The following is an 18,093-nucleotide window of genomic DNA, read 5'->3' as shown; positions in this document are numbered from 1 at the left end:
TTGTACACTATGGTACCATGGTCCAAATCGAGACCGCAAGGCTAGATAAAAAAAAGGGGTGGGAACTTGGAGGTTTCAAGGGCACGCAGGCGTCGCTAGTTTTTACGATATGGGATGAGGGGGAATGATGCATTATAGAAATATTAATATGTATAACACCATTTTCAACTTGATCCTGTGCCCTTTTTTAATCCTCACCAGTGAAAATTGGTGTCCTACCACGTATGGCATAAGTGGCCGACACCAATGGCTAAAAAAAGGACCACAGAAGGACATCGGGCTACACTCGCGACGACACGCAAATATACACTGATTACAAGATAAGGACATGATACTCTTTATTCCAATTCAAATATTTATTCCTTATTTCTATGGTGAAGTCCCAAAGTCTAGTCACCTACTCGGCAACTAGGTCTGTGTGGTCAATGCTAGGTCCTATAGCTCATTTCTCTACTCTAGTACTCATAACTAGACAGACGAAACACCAATGATATCTGGTATGCATGTTCAATGGTCGGCTCCTGCAGCATGCCCTAGCCATCTTACGCCACTTGCTCGCCCAAGACGGCTGCGCGAGCGGTCTGGTAGAGAGGGGTGATGTCCGTCCACTTCTGGAACTAAATTGAAATCAAAGTTAGCTGCCTATGTCACATTCCTCTACTTGGGTGTCTCGTGTCCACCGTCCACGAATATTCACTTACCTGATACCAGCCCTGGGCTGAGAGCACCTCGAGGCCAGGGATGGTCTCCCACCCGGCGTCCTCGGCCAATTGCATCAGTGGTGTATGGCGAGGCTGGTAGGCCATCTCAAGAAGGACGCGTTTTCTATTGACCGCCGTGTCTTGACGCAATACTGCCATGAGAGTTTCTCGGAGCGAGGGATCAACTGGCTTGTCGGCAGGGATCGTGCTGATCATAACGGTAGGCGAGGATGCGAGTGCAGGAACTTCGCTGGCATTCTTGAGGGCTTCGATGCGATAATCTGAGGGGAACGACGCCTTCAGGGTTTCCAGGTTGCCACTGTTGCGTGCTAGAGCGTAGATGGGCCCGAAGCCAAGTGCGTGCAATGCGAAGATGGCAGCTCTTGTTGTTCCGCCTGAGCCAATAACGATGGCAGAAGACTGACCATCTTCTACCGACTGGGACGAAACACCTGCCGACTGAAGAGAGTGAACCATACCTGACCAATCAGTGTTGTCACCGATGAGCTTAGCCGCGTCCTCGCCGGTTGATACTGGGACGATGGTGTTCACAGCGCCAATGATGCGAGCCGCCTCCGAGACTTCGTCAATTTCCTTCATAATGTCAAGCTTGAGCGGGATTGTAACGGATGCGCCGCCAAAGTCAGGAGCTCGGATCAAGTCGCGCACGTCGGCTGCATTAGCCGTTTCTTTGCGCAAGTAACGGTGAGGCAATCCGACCAGATCGAACAGAGTGTTGTGTAGAGCAGGTGACCTCGACGCTGCGATGGGACTACCGAAAAGATAGTACGTTTGCGGGTTGATGTCACCAAGCAACGCCAAAGCTTGCCGGATCTCAGCCGCGGACAATTGCCCCGGGGCTGCTTTGAATGGCAAACTGGGGTGGGAGACAGGGGTGAGGCAGCCGTTCAGGACACGGCTGAGCTTTCCAGCTTGTCCCATATTCAGAGCGATGATTGGGATTTTGTGCGAAGACAACATCTCCAACTTGAATTGGGCTAGGTCATAGTTGTCTTCGATCCGCTTGGCGACACCGACCAGCTTGATCACATCACCCCATTGGAGAGCCTTGTTGTAGAAGGGGATCCAAGAACCGTTCTTCCACGACAGGTTGCCCTGGGGATCATGGTGGGAGGCAATGATACGTGCGGGTCCCTTGTTCTCCACGACTGTTCTAATGACTCGCCTTGGGAGTGTCATCTCAACATCGACGAACTCGACCCCCATGCGAATTGCTTTTTGGTACAGCCCTAAGGCTTGGTCGTGAGCGTCATCAGGGAACTTTCCGCCCTGAGACTGTGTGCGCAGAGTGAAGATGATGGGCACGTCTGCCACCGATCTAAGAAGCGCAACCTGGTGTGCAACGAACTCCTCAGAATAGTCCTGGAGCAGATCCACGCGGAGCTCCACGGCGTCAGAACCAACCACAACAGCCGGTATCAGAGTGAGAGCCGACGCAACCTCTGGTATCGTGAGGGAAACAAAGAAACTGGGATTCTTCGCCAGTGCCTTATTGACTTGTATCTGCTCTCCGCACAAGACATTGACGAAGCGGCGAAAGTCTAGCGGCGGCTCCCGCGTAGCCAACGTACCGGGAGGATGAGGGCTGAAGTACTCAAAGTTGCTGCACTGCTCGAAGAAGGGCTTCCGACGCCAGTAGACATCTTCAATATCTTCTCTGTAGGCTGGTCTTGATTTGTCCTGCAGAAGGTAGTCAACGACTTCCTTAGTATTACGATGGACGAGTAACACAGTGCCGTTGTTCTGGCAGTGAGCGACAAGCAGTTTTCGAGCTTCGGGAGTCTCTACAATGCCGCCGCCGCATGAGAAGATATGCCCATGGCTCTGTTTCTCCAGGACATCCCGGAGAAGTTCAAGCTCGTCACTTCTGAAGCCTGCCCATCCTTTGGAACCTCTGATCATCTCCGGAATTGTCATGCCTGACCGCCGTTCCAGCTCTTCATCCAAATCGATGAAAGGCCTCTTGAGTGTCGCGGCCATCCATCTTCCCGCAGTCGTCTTGCCTGCGCCACGCATACCAATGATAACAACAGACTTATCTTTACGAGATCTCGTGGGAAGTCCCGTAGCCACTGACTTGGGGTGCTCGTCAATCCCGTCAAGCTCAACGTTGAAGAACTGCGACATGGTGTCCCACCAACCAGGCCATGTCTTGCCAGTGCATTCCCTCTCAAGAATCGTCACAGGCCTGGGGGATACCACTGAAAGAACGCCGAAACTCATGGCGACGCGGTGATCGTCGTAGCAATAAATACTCTCGGTAGGCTGCTGGAGCCCCTGCACGGCGCGGCCGGTGACGATGATCCCGTCGTCAAATTCGTCAGTCTCAACGCCAAACTTGGCCAACTGCTCGCGCATTGCCCCGATGCGATTGCATTCTTTGACGCGTTGATTGGCGATGCCGCTTATCTTGGTTGTTCCGGATGCCGCAGCGGCTAGGACGGAGGCTGTGAGAAAAGCGTCTGTCATGGGTTCCATATCGACATGCTCAATCGCCTTGAGACCGCCAATGGGCGGGCCTGTGACAGTTGTAGAAGTTCCAGTCTGCTCGACCGTGCATCCCATAGGTCTCAACACGTCAACAGCAAACCGAGAGTCGCCCTGAAGTGACTCTGAACCAATGTTGGGCACAGTACAAGTGGTGCCGGTAATGGCTGCAATAGCCAGAGGGTAGGTAGCGGAACTGGCGTCGCTCTCCACGACGTACTCGGCTGGGTTTTGGTACACCGCCTTCGGAATGTGGTAGGTATTGGGCTCCGTTGTCGATTTCGTGACGTTCACGCCGAAGGTCCGCATCATCGAGACGGTCATATCAATGTAGAACTGTGATATGGGCTTTCCGCCCACGAGTCGCAGGGTGACTGGGTTTTTCGCGTAAGGTGCAGCCATGAGAATTGACGACACATACTGCGATGAGATAGTAGCGGCCAATTCTATGACACCGCCCTCGAAGCCATTGGCAGCATCCACTTGGAGAGGAAGGCTCTTCTCTTGCCCAAGGTATTTGATTCCCAGCCCATTGGCCCTGAGAGCATCGACCAGAGGACCAATTGGACGAACTTTCATGCGAGCGTTGCCGGTAAGTACTGTGGAAGACACTCCGGACGGCGCACAAAGAGCCACAACAGTCGTCAGGAATCGGGATGCGGTACCAGCGTTGCCAAGGTACAGCGCCTCTTTGCTAGCATTGAGCTCGCCGCCTTTGCCTTTGACAGCCAGCACCTCCCCGGCATCTTCCCAGGCGTATGTCGCTCCCCCAAGCTGAGCAATGGCTGACAACATGTACTCTGTATCGTCAGAATGCAGCAGGTTCGTGATTCGGCACGTTCCCTGCCCGAGAGCGGCGAGAACGAGGGCGCGGTTGGAAATAGACTTGGAGCCGGGGGGCGTGACTATGGTGCTGTGAGACTTTGGCATGCCTGGTATGACCTGAGTTGCCGATGATAGGACTACCCTGATGACGTGGTCTTGGACTACGCTGGCTTTTTGTTCGTGGGTCTTTCCGATGGCAGAGAGGAGCACAATCTTCTTCTTGGCTCCATCATTCTTCTTGTCAACCGCCATTTTCTCCAACAACACGTCAACGGGGCACTTCTTTCCTGCTGTCAGCTTAATAACCTTCTTGTCATGTAGCGAGGTGGGAAGCTCGTAGCTCGCAATGCACTTGACAAGTCGTGCTACAGCGCCAGGACGGAGCACACCAAGGAAGCGGGCCAGTTCTGCCTCCTTGACCATGCCAATGGCGACGGCCTCTCCATGAAGAAGCTGAGGTGTCAACAGGGCTTCGTAGGCGTGACCGATAGAATGGCCGAAGTTGAGCAGATTTCTCAAGCCACCTTCTCTTTCATCGCTGGAGACAACTTCAGCTTTGACTGAAGCAGAGCCAAGGACAATTCGCTTGAGAATGTCTCGAATGGGTGAAAGTCGCTTTTCCCCCTGGGACTTGACAGCAGCCAGTATGGCGGGTGCGTTGGTCTCGAGTGCGCTAAACTCGTCCTCGCTCCAGATGGCGGCCGTCTTGATGACCTCGGCCATGCCATTGATGAACTCCCGCGCTGGCAGCGTCTCGAGAAAGCTCAGATCGATATAGATACGGAACGGTTGCCAGAAAGCACCGATGAGATTCTTGCCCATTGGGGTGTCGATGGCAGTCTTGCCACCAATGGATGAGTCAACCATAGACAACAGCGTCGTCGGCACCTGTACAAAGCGAATGCCCCGCATGAAAGTGGCAGCGACATAGCCGATCATGTCGCCAATGACACCGCCGCCTAGAGCAATGATGACCGTGTCCCTCGTACATTTTTGCAACAACATCCAATCTTCAATGTCCGCCTTGGTCTGGCGGCTCTTTGAAGCTTCGCCGGGCGGGATTGCGTACGTGAGCAGTCGTGCCGAAGCAGGCGCGGCAGCTTCAAAGACCTTCTGAAAAGGCTGGACATAGGTATCGAAGAGGTTCGTGTCGGTTATAAGGACGTAGGTCGATGATTTGAGATGGTGGAGGAGATCCTGAGTCACGAAGTCAAGCCAGATGCCGTGGTCGACGACGATGTCGTCTTTGCCCAGGATCGTGATCCGGGTCGGGCCTGAGCCCGAATCTGAGCCATTGACCAAGCCCATGATCGATGGCAGCAGATGTTAGGGTGGTAAGTCGTAAATTACTTAGAGCTCTGGCACATTGGATTGGTCTCTGTCGTGGAGCTTGCAACGGTAAGTGAATTGAATGCGTTGAATGTGCAAAGACTCGCGGGTGCGCCTACCTTATGTGGGCGTAGGGTGTATGGAGCCAGTGACTCTTCCCAAGAGGACTCACCTTTTTTTTTTTTTTTTTTACCACATCGGACAAGGACAATTGGCGGGGGCGGGGATGGCACGAGCAGGGATCAGGAACGGCTCTTCTATTGCGGCTTAGTGGATTCTCATGCCGCCTATACCGGAGCTGCCAAAAGAGTATGACTCTGAGGTGATTCCCCTTGGCTGGGATTTTTTAAAGCACCGGGGTCCGGGCACTTGGACTTCCTCAGGGCCCCTCAGGCACACAGGTTCCACATAAGTCGCTGGTACGAATTTTACTGAAATTAGCCAGCCACGTATGGCTGGCCCGGGCGCCTCTGTAGTGCTTTAGAATTACCTTAGTAATCGCAACCAGCTTGCTATAAGAAGAAATATTTATTTCTTAAGAAAAGCTTAACTTAATACTTTTATTAACGAGCATTTCGGGTAGGTTTTGATACTTCGTAAATACTATTATTATAGCACTAGGCATTAGGGCTCTATAGGCCTATATAGGCTTAGCTTTAGGTATCAAAGCTAACTCTCTAATAGTAATATAGTAGGCTAGATTACCGGGCCTAAAGGGCTACCGCCCTAGTTATTATTTATTTATATTTCTATTTTTATTAATTACTCGGTCAGTTTTTAATATTAATTATATAGTAGTTTTTTCCCGGTTTTATAAATATAAAAAATCGATATTAATAGGATTAGGCTTTTAAAAGAAATCATATAATATAATATACTTTTTAACTATATAATATATATAATATACCCTAAATATATATTTAATTTAATATAGTAATTTTAATATAAAAACCGCTATATAATTTAAAATAAATAAACTATTATATTACGGCACTGGGCACTAGGCCCCTATACGCCCGGGCCTTAAGTATTTAATAGACCTTTTATAAGTTATATAACTATTTAAACCGCTAGGCCTAAAAGCTTAGCGCCTTAAATTCCGTTTATTAATTTACTTTTTCCTTCTTTACGTTAAGTTACGTTTATTAAATTAATATAGTAGCGTTCTACCCTTTAGGGTCCAGCCCGCCTCATTAGGGGCCATCTTCGCTTTTATAAATAAATTAGTCTATTAAAGTAAATATCGTATATTACTATATAATAAACTTTAAAACTAACTATAGCTAGCCGTAGCCGTTATTAATTTAAACTATTATTAATAATATAATATATTAATTACTTTTTAAATAGCTAAAAACTACCCCCTATTTTCTACCCTATTTAATAACTTTAAAATATTCTTTTTAATCTTTTTTAATTTACTTTTATATTACGATTTTAAAATATTAATAATATTTTAAAATCGATTAAGTATTTCGAGGCTATATTATATAAATTAAGTATTAATAATAATAATACCGATATTAATATACCTATTTTAGATCTTTAAATTAATAATATTTAATCCGTATTTTTTAAAACGGTTTTATTATAGCCCAAGGTCTTTTAATATAATATTTATAGGATCGAACTTTTAATAGCTATTAAAAAAGCCCTAGGGGTCGATAATATTTAGGTATTTCGGTATTTTAATAATATATATTTAAATAAATAAACGATTTAATAATAATAATAATAAATAGTAAAAGAAGTAGCGTTTTTTAACTTTAATAAAAGAAATGAGGTAATAAATATATATATATATATATATAAATTAAAGTTAAAGGTATAGGGCGGCGTTATTTTAATAACGGCGACGAGGATATTTTTGATATTACTATTATAAACTATTATTATTTAGAGGGGCCGTAAACTTAGCTAAATAAATAGCTTATAAAGTAGTAGCATTGCGCGCTTAATATTACCGTTAATTAATCTATAATTAAAAAAGGGAAATTTTAAAAAGTAGAAAATTAAAAAAGGATAGTCTATTAAGATAGTAAGAATATCTATTAATACTATATATTAATACTATATAAACGATATTAAAAATCGCCCGAGTAATACGTAAAAATAGAATATTAAAATAAATGATAGCGTTCTAATTTACTTTAAGTTTTTTTTTATAATATTATTTAACGTTAATTAATTTAACTTATTCTTTAAAAATAAAATAATAATATTTTAATTTATTAAACCTATTATAATAAATAGCTATTTTTATTAAAAAAAGTATAACGTTAAGTAGTAACTAACTAACTAACTATATAAAGTAATTAATACTTTTCTAAATACGTATACCCCCTTTACTAAATATTATAATTTAAAATAAAAGTTAAAGAGGATAAATATCTTTTTATATTAATAATTTTTAATAAAACTATTACCTATATAAATAGTATTAAAATATTATAAATATTAATAAAAATACCGAGCTTTTTATATTTAACCCCAATATCGACCTTATTAATTAGCCCGTCGAGTAGCTTCTACTCTCTATTATATAAAATATTTAATTTAATTTTTTTTATATTATTAACGAGCTTATAACCCTTATTTAAATTTATAATAAAGGACTTTTTAATAATATTAAATAATACCTAGCTAATTTTAAATTTATTTTAAAATTATTTATTTTAATATTCTGCCTTTACGTACTACTCGGGCGATTCTCAATATCGTTTATATAATATTAATATATAGTATTAATAAATACTCCTACTATTTTAATAGACTATTTTTTTTTTAATTTTCTACTTTTTAAACTTTCCCTCTTTTAACTACGGATTAATCGATAGCAATATTAAGGTATATAACGCTACTATTTTATAAATTTACGCTTATTTAGCTAAGTTTATAGCCCCTTTAAATAATAATAGTTTATAATAGTAATATTAAAAATACCTTCGTTACCGTTATTAAAATAACGCTACCCTTTATAAAATATTTCTAACTTTAACTCGTATATATAAATATATTCGTTACCTCGTTTCTTTTATTAAAATTAAAAAACGCTTATTTTATTATTTATTATTATTATTATTAAATCGTTTACTTATTTTTAAATATATACTATTAAAATACCGAGATACCTAGATATTATTAACCCCTAGGGCTTTTTTAATAACTATTAAAAGTTCGATTTTATAAATATTATATTAAAGGACCCCGGGTTATAATAAAACCGTTTTAAAGAATACGGATTAAATATTATTAATTTAAAAATCTAAAATAAATATATTAATATTAGTATTATTATTATTAACGCTTAATTTATATAATATAGCCTCGAAATACTTAATTAATTTTGAAATATTATTAATATTTTAAAATCGTAGCGTAGGAATAAACTAAGAAAAACTAAAAAAGATATTTTAGAGTTATTAAATAGGGTAAAAAATAGGGGGCAGTTTTTAATTATTTAGAAAGTAATTAATATATTATATTATTAATAATAGTTTAAGCTATATTAGCGTAGTCGGTAACGGCTATAGCTAGCTATAGTTAGTTTTAAAGTTTATTATATAGTAATATACGATATTTACTTTAATAGATTAACTTGCCCGTAAAGGCGAAGATAGCCCCTAATAAAGCGGGCTGGACCCTAAAGGGATTTTAAAATTATATAAAAAGAATAAAGGTATTACCCTCTATATTTAAATTAAAAGTTAATTAAAAAATATATATTATTTAATATTAATTCGACTAAATACTAGTCTTTATAATCGGCTAACTAAGTAATAATACCGAGTAGATCTATAAAATAATTAAAAAAAATATTAAAGTTCTTAATAGAGCTATTATAGAGCTTTAAAATATTAAAAAGTAGCTAAATAAAGCCCTCTATATTAATACTACGCTTAATAAATATATTAAATAACTAGAGAACGGTTCTATATTTAGTACTAATAATAATAAATATAATAATAATAATAATAAAGCCTATTATATACTCGAATTACGTCTTACCTAACTCGAAGTACAAAGTAGCTACGAGGGTACCCTGGCCTCGTTTTATTAACTTTTTATTAAATTAAATAAAATATTTAATATCCTTATTTTTATAAATAACAACGATAATAAAAGTTTAAAGTTCTTTTATTAGCTTTAATATATTATGAAGCGTCTTTGAAATATAAATTTTAATATTAATAGCTACTACTTAAAGTATATTATTAATAAAATAATTATATTATAGCCGAGTTTATTTACCCTATATTAGTTATTAATAAAATTATTATAACTAACTAGTTATTATATAAACTTAAATCGGCCTATATTAATCTAATTACTATAAATAATATTAATTAAAAACTAAATACCCTCTCTATTACTTTTAAAAATATTTATTAAAAATACTTTATATTCGCTAAGCTTACTTATATTAATAAACTCTTTAAATTTTAATAAAAGCGCCGCTTTTATAATAAGCTCTCTATTTATTTTTAAAATTAAGCTATTTCTAAATACTTAAATAAAGACATTACTTTTTAAAAATATATTAAATATATTACTTAGTTCGCTAATATAATATAGCCCCTATTAATTAATACCTAGGCCTTAAAGAGTACTATATTTATTTATATTACTTTTATTAAAAATAAAAGTAATATTATTAAATAGAATACCTATAACTAAATCATTAATTATAAAACTATTTTTAAGGCCCTATATTAAAAACTTAAAAATAGTAATATTTACTTTATTTATAATAAATCTAGTTATGTTTTTTAAAACTACTTTAAAAAGCTAGCTATTATTATAATTATTATAAATATTATTAATAAATAATAAGTTTTAGATTTAAAAAAACTAGGTCCCTTAGTATAAATAACTTTTTAATTAGGGGATAAATATAAAAAAGATAAAAAATTAGCGATTTATTTAATAAACCTATAGAACTTTATAAAAAGGGACCTTTTTAAAATCGAGTTTATAATAGTATTTAATAAAGGGAATTAATATACCGGCGTCGCTCTTATACCGGCGTCGCTATTTGATTCTTTAATTAATTTAAAAAAATAGTACTTTTTAATAAAGGCGGTAAAGGTAACTATATTAATATAGCTATTTTTATTATCCTCTTTAATTTAAGCTCTAGTTTAAGATTTTAAAAGTAAAAATACTACTATTTTGTAATATAACCTACGTACTCGTTCGGAACCGCTATATAGCCTATTTAAGATTTATATAAGCTAAATTATAGTACTATAAGCTTTTATAAATCTTAAATAGGTAAGGCTTCTTTTTATTATATATTTAAAATATATAGAGAGTAAATTATAGCAACGTCTACTTAACTACTTTTTTTAATATAGTTATAAAGATTTATTATTATTATAAATTACTTTTTATTAGCTCCGTTTTTTTTGAATACTAAGCTATATTAGCCGTCTATTTATATAATTCCCCGTTATCCTTCCTTTATTAAAAACGCTAAACTAGTTCTTTATTTATTACTAGGATAAGTTTAATATTTAGCTTTAATTTAGTTAATTTATTTTTTTATAAACTTAGTTAGTGTCGATTTATTTTTATTTTTAGGTAAGTAGCCTTGTTTTTTATTATTTGTACTTTAGTTATTATAAATAGTGCGGGCTTAATTAATTAACCGGCCTTTTTTAGGTAAAGCTAGTTATAATAAAATAGGCTATATTATATTCTTTAGTTTATTACGGAGGGATATAGTAATTTTAAGGTTAAAGATCTAGTAGTATAGATTTAAGGAAAACGTCTCTTAAAAACGTTATTAAAGGTATATTTTTTATTTATTAAAAGTAGTTAAATTTAATATTTTAGAGTAGATTTTATAGTAGTATAGGATATTTAGTTTAATTAAAATAATATAGTTTAGATTATAGTTTTTAAGGGGGGCTAGGAATAGCTTTTTATTAAATAGTATTACTTTTTTTATAAGCCGGCTTTATGTTTTAATTAAAATAAAATATTTTAAAGAAAGTATTATTTGAAGTTCGTTTAGGTATTTAAAGCGAGTATTTATATATTCCCGGCCTATAAATACTTCGTCCTCTATATAGGCCTAGTAAAAGCGTAGCTCTTAATTATTAATTATATTTTATATAACGTTAATAAACCGATATAGGTAACTAAGACTATTTCAAAGATAACTTTTAATATTATTATTATTTAATTTAGTACTAGAGGTAATACGAATATTAAAGTTTTAGTATTTTTAAATAGAGTAACGGGCTTATTATACTTTTAAAGGTAAGTATATTATATAGAGGTATTAAAGGATTGGGCGTTAGTCGTTAAACTCTTTATAAAGCTTAGTTTAGGCTTTTTTAAAAGTGTGCTTAGTTTTAATAAAAATAATAAGTTTTTATATTATAAGGATTTTATGATATATATAAGGGGGGGTTTATTAATAGGCGTATTAATATAGGCTTTATTTTTATTATTTAGCGTAGTTATTATTTGTTTTAGTAGTTAATATTTCTCGTTATTAGACCTATTACTATTATTATTATAGCTACGGTCTTTAATTTATTTTTATTTAGCCCTAAGTATAACGTTAGAGTTAATATAGTAGATATAGAGTTATTATTAAACGTCCGGGAACTATTTATTTAGTATAGCCTTTATTTATTTGTTATAGTTTATAATAATAATAGTAGGGTAACGGACTAAGTGTTAGTTTATAAGTTAGCGGATATTTATTAAAAGAAACTGGAAACCTTTTAGTCTTTTATTATTAATAAAGCCGAACGTAGCGTTATAAATAAATCTAAAATAAGTTTATTTAGTAGCCTAGAAAAGAGGGAGCTTAAAGTAATTAGTATTATAAATATTATTAAAGCTAATTATTTTAGGGAATCGCTTTTATATTTAGAGATAGTAAAAAAAGGTTTAGATAAAGTTAATAAAGTAGTTTAGCTCGTTATTTACCTATTTTATTACATATAGGATATCTCGTTTATTAAATAGTTTAATTAACGCTATAATTAGTAAGTATTTAGTTAGTTTTTCTCGGTTTATATAAGCTTTAACGTTATAAATATCTCGCTAAATAAATAAGGATTTTAAGAACTACTTTTAGATAATAATATATATATTACGAGCCCGAATCCTAACTCGTCGGCTTATAGTTTTAATAATATCCTAAATTACTTTAATAAGCTTACGATATAAAGGGTATATAAAGGCTTTAAGATTAGGGCCGTAATTATATTAATTATACTAGGGGTTTAGATAATAATATAATAGCTATTTATCCTCTTTTTAAGCTTTAATAATAATTTACTATTTATAACCGTATTTATAAAATTTACATTATTAAATATTAGCGTTTTATATAGGCCTAGGCTTATTAAACCGATTATATTAGAAGGTATATTAAATAATTCGGCTTCGAGCTTTATATTTATTTTGCTTTATAATACTAAATTTATTAGCTTTTATAAAGTTATTAACTTAGTTAAAGAGGGTATTATAGGTTTATTTTAGATTACTAAGAATCGGTAGGTTTAGGATTTAGGTTATAAAAGGAGAGGAGGATCGGTTATTTAGAGTATAATAAAAGGTTATAGTTTAGAAAGACGTTTCGCTTCGAGTAAAGGATAGCTATAAAGGTAAATAGGGTAGTAAATTAACTTAAGGACCCTATATTTTTTATTATTAATAGATATATTCTTATTATTAAAGTAGTGCCGTTATTAGCTATTAATTAGTTTTAATAATTTATTTAATAAACTAAAGAGTATTATTAAACTATTTTATTATAAAATAAGAAGGTTATTAAGACTGTTTATTAGGGGGAGAGGGGTTATATTTTAAAGAAAGTTGTAGGAAGGTAGTCCGCTAGGTTTTTATTATATTTTTAAAGAAATAGTAAGTAAAGTATAATATAAGCTCTATATTAAAGTAATTGTTTATAAAAGGTTGCGTGTTTTATAATATATTAATTAAGAGCTCGGTAATAAAGTTATGCTATTTTTTAAAATTATTAACTCTATAGAATTAATTAATACTAAGGCGGCTACTTTTTAAAGAGAGAGATAATAGTAGTTAGCTAGATAATAGTAAGAGGCTATAATTAATTAATAGTTATTTTTATAGAGGGGGAAGTTTTTTAATAGGGGTATTATTTTAAAATTAGCTTTAGGGAACGTCTCTAACTTTAATTATAGAAATTATTATAGGTAAATATTATAAATTAGATTTCGAGGTTTAATAATATAACTTAGGTATAAAGGGAGTAAAGGAATAAAGGCTTAAAATACTTTATTAGTATTTAATAGAATTTAACTATATTAATAAATTTTTTTTAGATTAATTAAAGAATTAAATAGCGACGCCGGTATATTAATTTATAATACCGGTATATTAATTCCCTTAATAAATATAGAATTCGTTTAAAAACTTTATTTAATATAGGAACTAATAAATATAGATTTATAAATAATTACATAACTTTATTATTATAAGAATTCTATATAGCCCTATTTAATAAATTATTATATCCTATTTTTATTATTAAATTTAATAATAAGCGATTAGAAAATATTAATATAATATAAACTATTAACCTATATATTAACTATTAAGTCTTTTTAAAAATACCTCTATTCTAGCTTAATATAGGGTATTATAATTTAATTTTTAAATAGAAATAGTTTAAATATTATAAAGTAAACCCTAATATATACCGTAAGCGCTTTATATAGCCTAAAGAATTACTATTATAAAATACCCCCTTTATTATTATCTAGGATATAAAAGACCTATATACCCTTAAAGTTATCCATATATAGTATTAAATCGATACTAAATAATAATAGGATATATTTAAAATAAATATAGTACGGTATAATGAATAGCTATAAAAAAACGGGTATTATTTAAGCCTATTAAAATATTTAATTAACTTCTAAATAAAAAAGACCGATATATATAGCGGTTTAACGATACTAAAAACGCTTAAAAATAGACTGCGCGTTTTAAAATATATTATTAATACTTTTAATAAAAACTAAACCTATATAAGCCTCTATTTAATATAAAAAATAAAATAATGCCCTAAATATTACCTTTAATAGTACCCTAGCGTTTAAAATTAATTTAAAATATAAAAATATAAAGCTAAGCTTTATATTATTATATAAACTAGACTAAATAATTAAAAATAAATAAAAAAAGTAAAAGGACCCTTTAAATAGTAATAATTAAAAGACCTAAGACTTTATTATTAAAAAGCTTTTAAAATACCTAAGGCCCTAGATAAACGTTTTTAGTAAAATAACAAGTAATATATTAGTACTATATTATAATTATAATTATGAAATAGAGTTTATAAAGAGAAGTTTAAAAAAGTTTATTTATTACCCCTTTTATAAATAATTAATACTTAAACTAAAAATAACCCGAGCCTATTTTTTAAAATACTTTTATAAAGGATTTATTAAGCTTAGTAATACCCCCTTTACGTTATTAACGCTATTTATTAAAAAATATAATAGTAGTTTATAATTCTATATTAACTTTAAAAAGCTAAACGAGATTATTAAAAAGGATTATTAATTTTTATTTTTAATTAATAAAACGTTAATATAGCTAAGCCGAGCTAAAGTATTTATTAAACTCAATATTAAATAAGCCTTTTATTATATCCGCTTTAACCCCATTTTAAAAGACTTTATAACGTTTTATACCCGCTACGGGGTATATAAATATAAAGTACTACTCTTTAGCCTTTATAATAAACTAACTATATATTAAAAATATATTAGTAATATATTAATAAAATATCTAAATAACTTCTACACTATATATATAGATAATCTTTTAATTATTTGAAATAACTTTTTATAATATTATAGATACGTTATAAAAGTATTAAGCTATTTATAAAAAGCTAGATTATAAGCTAATATTAAAAAGTATAAATTTGGTATTATTATTATAAAGTACTTAGGATTTAAAATTAATATTAATAATATATAGCTTAATAAAGATAAAGTCTCTATAATACGTAACTAAAAACTATTTATATTATTAAAGGGTATTTAATTATTTTTTAAATTTTATAATTTTTATAAACGGTTTATAAAGGACTATAGATACTTAGCTAGGCTATTAATAAAGTTAGTTAATAAAAGTATACTTTTTTTAATTTAATATAAACTATAATAGCGCGTTTAATATATTAAAGCTAGGTTTTATAATAATATTTATATTTTATTATTTTAAGCTAAAGCTATTTATATACTCAAAAACTAATAAATTAAATTTGATATATCCCGGGGCCCTAGTCTAGTAATAAATAAATAATAGTTTATAATACCCTATTACGTTCTATTTAAAAACTATAAGTAATATAAAGCTTAATTCTATTATATATAATAAGAAATGTTAATAATAATAATCTATATAAAAAAGTAGCGTATTAAGCTAGTTAATTATTATTAAAAATTTAATATTATTACGGACTACTAGCCGCTATTATTTTTTATAATAAAGCGGCTCTTAAATCTATAATAAGCTTAGTAAATTAACACTTTAGCTAACTTTAATTTCTAAATATAGTATAAGCTAAAATAAAAAAATATATTTACTAATATATTATTAAAAAAGATAGAGGATATTAGGACTTAATAAATATTTAAAGAGGCTAATTATATTTAGGTCCTATTTACATGGCGGTTTTCGTATCGAAATCACCATACTGAGTTGAGCGCGTGCTTAGGGCACATTGCGCGTATCGTATAGTTAAAAAGTATACCGTATCGTATAATTTCCCTTAAAAGCCTGATCCCGTTAAGGTCGATCTTTTGCGCCTATAAAGCCGGAAAAAAACCACCACATATTTAGGTCCTATTACCCCTAGAACTACTATTACTAAATATTATTACCGAGCTATGAGTATTATTAAAAGCTATAGCTTAATAAATTTAATAGCCCGAGCTTATTATTAACTCCTTTATATTAAAAAACGAGCTTTAAAAGTATTTATTAATTAAAAAAGTATTAAAGTTAAATTATAATTTTATAACGCCCCTATTAGCCCCGATATAAGTACTAGCTTATAAAAGCCGCGAGCGCTAAAAGATTTAAAATAATAGTCTATTTATAATGAATAATAAGCTCGTTATCCTAAAAAAGAATAATTTATATATTATAATAATCCATAAAATATATAAATAAAAGCTATTTATATACCTAGGCTAAAATAGAGTAATTAAAATAGTTAAATAATAATACTATTAGCCCGGCCTTATAATAGATATATATTAATATATTAAAAACTATTATATATACCGTTATTTTTAAAAACCCTATAATAGGCCCCCGGGAGAGCTAAGGCTTCTATTAATACCTAACTATTTATAATAATATATTTTAATAAATTTTATAATAGTAATCCTTAATTAAAAAGGCTATAATATAATATATATAATAGTTAATAAATCAAATAAAAGAGCTATTTTAATATTATATTATAAAACTATTCTAGCGCAAGATATAAATAAAATATTTTATAAAAAAGTATTATTAATTTTTAGGCTATTTAAAACTGTTATTTTTAATTATAGCTCTTAGTTTATATTAGACTTTTAAAAAGAACTATATAAACCTTATAATATTAAACTATAATTATTAATAATAAACTATTTTTAGATAGATAACTAAACCGAGGTCCTAAACTAATATATCCTTTAATATCTATAGCCTTTAATTAATTATTATTAAAATAATTAAAATAATATACTATTTATAATAAACTTTATTTATATAGCTTAGCTAAATAAAACTATAAAGCTATTACTTTATAAAATCGAATTCGGTTACTAACTTTAGCTATTTTTTAACTAAGCTATTAAAATTTAGTATTTCGATTTAATTAAAAAAAAGCTTAACTATATCGAGGCCTAGTAAATAGCTTAAAATATTTATAAAGTTTAAAAAATCGCTAAAGGTAATATAAAAATTACCTAGGTAAAATATTAAAAATATGCTAACTATTATTAATAATTAAATAACCTAAAAATTAATAATGAAATATTTATAAATATATTATATTAAAAGACTAAAAACATTAATAAACTATAATAGCCCTAGGCTAGCCCTTAGTTAATTATTAATATAGGCCTAGGTAGTATATATATTATAAAATTATTTATAAAAAATAAAGCTTACTTTATTTTTTATTTAAATAAACTATAAAAGGCTATAGAGGACCCCCTATTCAAATAATATTAAAACCCCCTACTACCGATCTATTATAATATTAATAAACCTAAATATAAGATTTTATAAATAATTAAATTATAAATATAATATAATAAGCTATAATACTAGGCCGATTAAAAAGGGTATTATAATAACCCGACATAGTATAATATAAAAAGCTTTTATTATATATTAGTAATACTATAAGCTTTTTATAAATAATACCCTATAGCCGCAGGACCGCTATAAAACCTCTCGTTATAAATAAACATAGCGGCTAGTAATAACCTAGCTCTACCGCGGGCTAATAATAATATTATAATAGTCTTTATTATAATAAATCTATTAAAAAAGGCTTAAATATTACTTAAAAAGCAAGAGGACCTATTAAACTTCTTTCCTTTATAAATTAATTAAAAAGCTATTATTAACGAATTTTAAATTACTATTTAAGAACTTATTTTTTATTTTATATTACTATTTATTTTCTTAACAATTTAAC

At 31.6% G+C, this 18,093-nt stretch overlaps 1 protein-coding gene across 1 annotated transcript; it reads right to left on the bottom strand.

The window, feature by feature from the left end:
- Positions 1–542: 542 nt before the first annotated feature.
- On the bottom strand, positions 543–5,342 carry BDZ83DRAFT_578908 (pentafunctional AROM polypeptide; the record flags this gene model as incomplete). Its single annotated transcript, XM_060505184.1, has 2 exons — positions 543–617; positions 702–5,342. 2 exons carry the CDS (start codon positions 5,340–5,342, stop codon positions 543–545), a joined length of 4,716 nt encoding a protein of 1,571 aa, XP_060364361.1.
- Between the last annotated feature and the right edge of the window lie 12,751 nt (positions 5,343–18,093).

The sequence above is a fragment of the Colletotrichum acutatum genome (assembly GCF_030867785.1).
Source record: "Colletotrichum acutatum strain CBS 112980 chromosome Unknown BDZ83scaffold_53, whole genome shotgun sequence".
Taxonomy (NCBI): Eukaryota; Fungi; Ascomycota; class Sordariomycetes; order Glomerellales; family Glomerellaceae; genus Colletotrichum; species Colletotrichum acutatum.
Note: the sequence above shows the minus strand (reverse complement) of the source record. Positions and strands in the feature narration are given on the sequence as shown.